This window comes from Pteropus vampyrus, unplaced genomic scaffold, assembly GCF_000151845.1.
Source record: "Pteropus vampyrus isolate Shadow unplaced genomic scaffold, Pvam_2.0 Scaffold354, whole genome shotgun sequence".
NCBI classification, from domain to species: Eukaryota; Metazoa; Chordata; class Mammalia; order Chiroptera; family Pteropodidae; genus Pteropus; species Pteropus vampyrus.
In genome coordinates, this window is record NW_011889135.1 from 100,632 (window position 1) to 105,288 (window position 4,657).

Genomic DNA, 4,657 nt, shown 5'->3' on the forward strand with positions numbered 1-4,657 from the left:
GATATATGACATTATATTAAGTGCTGAACATAATGAATCAGGAAATTCAAGCAAAAAAACAACAACAACCACCCAACAGCATTATATAAAACATCAGCTGCTTACCAAACAGGTATTAAATGGTTAAGAAATGTGACCTATTAATGAAGGTATACAAATACAGCCTTACCTAAAACTTCTATTCTAGATAAATAATACTTTTTAAACAATTTTAGTAATTTGAATAAGTTGAAATCCATCTAAAATTAAATCAAAGCCCAATATATGTAACACATTTTTATACACATCACTATAACAGATATAACAGACTCAAATTAATTTCACAAGAATTTTTGGCAATGTGCTGAGAATTGTGGGAGATGTAGAGATAAATAAGACTTGGTCTTTACCTTCACAGGAACTCCAGAGAGGGAGGTACATGGAAATCTTGGCAAATAACTGCAGAATGAGACAAATAAGATAATAAGCCTAATGCACAACAGAAAAATGGAAATGAAAATTTTACTTAGTGTACATACTCATTAAAGTAATAAGGAATCTAAATAAAGTTGGCTACTTTCAATTTTTTTAAAAAACATATTTCTTATATTCAAGTGAAATTTTTTCTGTCCAATCTAATTTTTTTCATATCCTCAGGCCCTTTTATTTGAGGTTATCCAAAAATGATTTTTCTTCTCATAAGCGTAGAATTTGTGCTATTACTCTACCCTTGACCCTCACTGAATATTACCACATTTTAGCTTTTTCATTTTAAAATACAAAACAAAAACAATAAAAAAACCTACGATTTTGGAACTTTGGCAATTTTTTTAAGGTATAAAGAGCTTCATTCTTGACAATGTAAGACTAGCTTTAAATCTTTAGATGAAATATTTGATTGGTAATTCTATATTTCTATAAGTACGTGGACTATAGCAATCTAGTCTTAAAAGTTGTAAGAAAGCATTATATTTACCTTCAGGAACACTTCACATAAGTTTTCCCAGACTCATCCTTGCCCTAATAAAAATCTGTCTTTTCAGCCGTTGATGCTTCATGGTATCTTGACTACTCCTTGCCTGTATTATTATTTGCTAATATTCATAAGTCTAAATAAACAACTTTATCCCTGTAAATATCTTACCATAAAAATATTGCCGGTAGCAACAAAATCCAGAATGTCAAATTCTTCAAGACAAACGGTCCAGTTTCTTCAACAACAACAACAAAAATGCATTAAAAAAGGACTGGAAAAAAATTTTTAAAAAGACATGAGACCATATTAATCAAACATAATATGTTGACCTTATTTGCATTCTAATTCAAACAAAACAACTAAACAATAGGTTTTGAGACATATAAGGATATTTAAATATTGTCTGGATGAATTGATGTTATTAATGAATTATTTAGGTGTGATAATGGTATTATGGTTACATTGATGGGATTCTTATCTTTTAGAGAAATGTCCAAAAATATTTGTGGATGAACTGATAGGATATCTGGGATTTAATTCAAAATAATCCAGTGGGGAGAGGACTGTCAGAGGATAAAGATGAAAAAAGGTTGACCTAGCCTAGAGGAACCTAGAGGTTAATTATACTATCTCTCTACCTTTGCATATGTTTGGAAGTTTCCATTCTATTAAAACTTAAAATTTAAGAGAAAAAAACTGCCTGTAATATGCCATAATCTCTTATACAACAGATACCTTGGACAACACAACAATAGTCACCTTAATTTTAAGAACGATTAGTCATAAATATGGTTTTAAATATATATAGCTAGAGATAGTAAAATTACAATATCTGGGGAAAAAAAAAAGAGAAATCTCTTATGCTTAATTTAATTTCATTGTTCTCCTTGCCTGGATTTGGGAATATAAACTACTTCGATAGCTGAATAAATCATAACTATCCCAAAATATTCTTTATTAGTGATCTCAATAAACATACTCCTGCATTCTAAAAATAAGAAAATGAAGTTTATATCCAATTATTTCTTTTATAAGCATTCGTTTTAACATATACACCTTGATTATGTTAAGGTAGTTCAACAACAAGGAACTAGTCTTGAACTGAATTTTAGACTGGATTCCCAAGTCTTTTTTTTTCCCCTATACCTAATTTTCTGGGAATTTGGCAAAGGGAGGTGGTGGCAAATTTCAATAGTATTAGTTATTACCTATTTAAGTTTTTGAACCTGGTGGCATATCTAAAATCAATGAATGCTTAAAACACATTTAAATAATTTCAGTGCTGATATGGGGAAAAAACAGCTATTAAGACTAAACTATTTTTGTAGAAATTACAGGAAGATGGCATTAGCAATTAAAGATTACAATTTAGGCCGGAATCAGATGTTAATGTGGGAAGACATTTTTACACAATACTGGGAAGAATGAGAGTTATGGGTCCCCCACATTTCCAATAAAATGTGGTGAAGGGCAGGTGCAAAATCTTAGAAGACGAAATTTGCTTTATCTTGCTCCCAGCCTTGTAGTTCTTATTGCCATTTTGATTCTATTCTTTTCCTCGTAGTTTCTGCTGTTTCTCTGGATTTTCTACCGTGTTATTGCGTTCCAATCAAATTGAAAGGAGCAGGGGTGTACGGTTTAGGCTGACGGGAGAAGAGAAAGGTTCCTGAACCATTAGCTACAATACACTCCCATGAATAAGCAAGTGCCAAACGTTTCGATTACTCAATGTACATAATATCTGCGCGTATAGAACACTACCGCCCTGCCAGATCGCACCTGCGCGGGCCAGCTGGCATGGACAGGCACCTAGGCTCCAGTCCGAGCGACCCCGGACATCCTATCTCCTCTGCAGGGGTCCCCACCTCCACTGCCAACCCACGTGCTGACCTGAGGGTGAACAGACCGCTGGTCTTTCCGGGTCCCAGCGCCCTCCACCCTTCCCTAGCTTCTCCCCAGGCCGGTGCCACCCAGCAACCTAGGCACATTACGACTCGTTCACCTGGTCCGGATCCAGTGCCCCGCGCGGGCGCGAAGCGGAGCGCAGGGTCCTTTCGGGAGAGGAATTGGGGACCGGAGCGGCTGCCGCCTGCAGGCGGTCCGGGGTTTGCAGGATCGCCAACGTCTACGTCGAGGGTGCCTGGGTTCTTGGGGACCACGAGGGGAAAGAGAACGAAAATTCTGCAGGGGAGGAGGAACGCACTCTCAGGGATCTTCTGACTCCTCCCTGGCGATCCTAAGTGGAGCCCTCTAGTTCCATGTAGGCCAGGGCATCACCAGGTCCGGTCCCCGCGGCGACCTTCCCACCGCTCCGCGAGACACTTCCTAGGAAAATGCAGAGCAGAGCCAGGGGCGAAAGCCTGGGGACCTGGCGGCGCGCGAGTGCGTCGGCTCATCCCAGTCTTGGGGCCCTGGTCCCCGTCAGGTCTCGGCCTCTGCGACCCAAAGGAAGGACAGGCAGGAGATGGTCGCAGTGGTTTAAAAACCTGACAGGGCTTGGCCTCTGCCTAAGTACTTAGGCAACTTTCTTACTTTCTCTAAGTGGCAACATTTCATGTTTATATAATGGAGATTCGGTAATGTTTTAGTCTTTGGGTGCTCGGAGGGCTAAAGGGAACATTCAGCGCCTGGCACAGATTGCAGGAATTAACCGTCAGCCGCCATTGTTACTATTAGTGTTATTAGCCCGCAGGGCCAGAGAGAATCTCTTCCCGGTTTCCCGCACTGCCCTCGGCCCAGCCTCCTGAGCCTCCCAGGCCCTCGCCATCCAGTCCAGCCTTTCGACTCTGCTCCCCCGACCGCTCTGGACACATCGAGTCAGCCCAGCCTCAAGAACACGAACCCGAGGGTCGAAGACGACCCTCAATCCCGTCGTACAACTCGGAAGCAAAGGACCCCGCATGCGACGGGTTAAAATGAGGCCGGCCCCGCGACGAACAGAAGCCGGTGGCTCAGAAGGCTCCCTGATGCTCCTGCGCTGAATCACCGGGATCAGTGCGTCGGCCTCACGCGCTGCGGGGTCGGAACGCGGCCAGGGCTGGTCACAGCGCCCAGCACGACGCGCTCTCCACACATTCCCTCCGCCGGCCGCCCGTGCGCAAGGGGTTTCAGCGCCACCACAACACCCGGGACGCGCCAGCCCGGCCAGCAGTAAGGGGCTTGGCAAGTGCTTTGTAGTTACGGGTCATTCACGCGGCCCCCACTAAAGGCTGAACCACTCCACGCGGCTGCGGCACTTTGGACCAATGGGCCCTAAACGCCAGATTCCGTCGGAAAGCGTTTAATTTACTCTTCCACGGAATAGATTTTTTTTTTTTTATAAAGTTATCGTTCGATATAGCGGCATTAGGTAAAAATTAGGAGCTTGGAGGCCGGCTGGGGCCAGGTTCTGCCCCGCAGTCACCCATGTTGGTGGCTGTGCCGGGGCAAAGGGAGAAAAGAAAACTCCAAATTTTCTACGGAGCGCGGGACGCGCCCGGAAAGCCTCGAAGGTCGGCTCGGGGCTCAGCGGTCGGCGCTCCGACGATGTCTGTCGACCGAATACATGAACCACTGTAGGCCTGGAGATGTTTTCGCACAAAGGGCACGGGGGAGTTGTAATGTGAATGGGACAGTTCTCAACACAAAATTAGGCTCCTTTTTTTCTCGGCTTGTTTTCAAACTCTTCGGTTAGCCCAGATCTGCAGAATTTGTTATAACAAT

At 42.9% G+C, this 4,657-nt stretch overlaps 1 protein-coding gene across 1 annotated transcript in view; it reads right to left on the reverse strand.

Annotated features, from left to right (window-relative positions):
• LOC105304816 (phosphoglucomutase-like protein 5) overlaps window positions 1-4,657 on the reverse strand; it is a gene marked incomplete at its 3' end in the record, with an annotated part of 71,242 nt that overhangs the window by 65,088 nt on the left and 1,497 nt on the right. The window contains exons 2-3 of the mRNA XM_023522691.1: window positions 1,124-1,190; window positions 390-468 (exon numbers count right to left, since the gene is read on the reverse strand). Of these exons, the coding sequence (XP_023378459.1) occupies window positions 390-468; window positions 1,124-1,190 (146 nt within the window). The remainder of the gene's footprint in view (window positions 1-389; window positions 469-1,123; window positions 1,191-4,657) is intronic.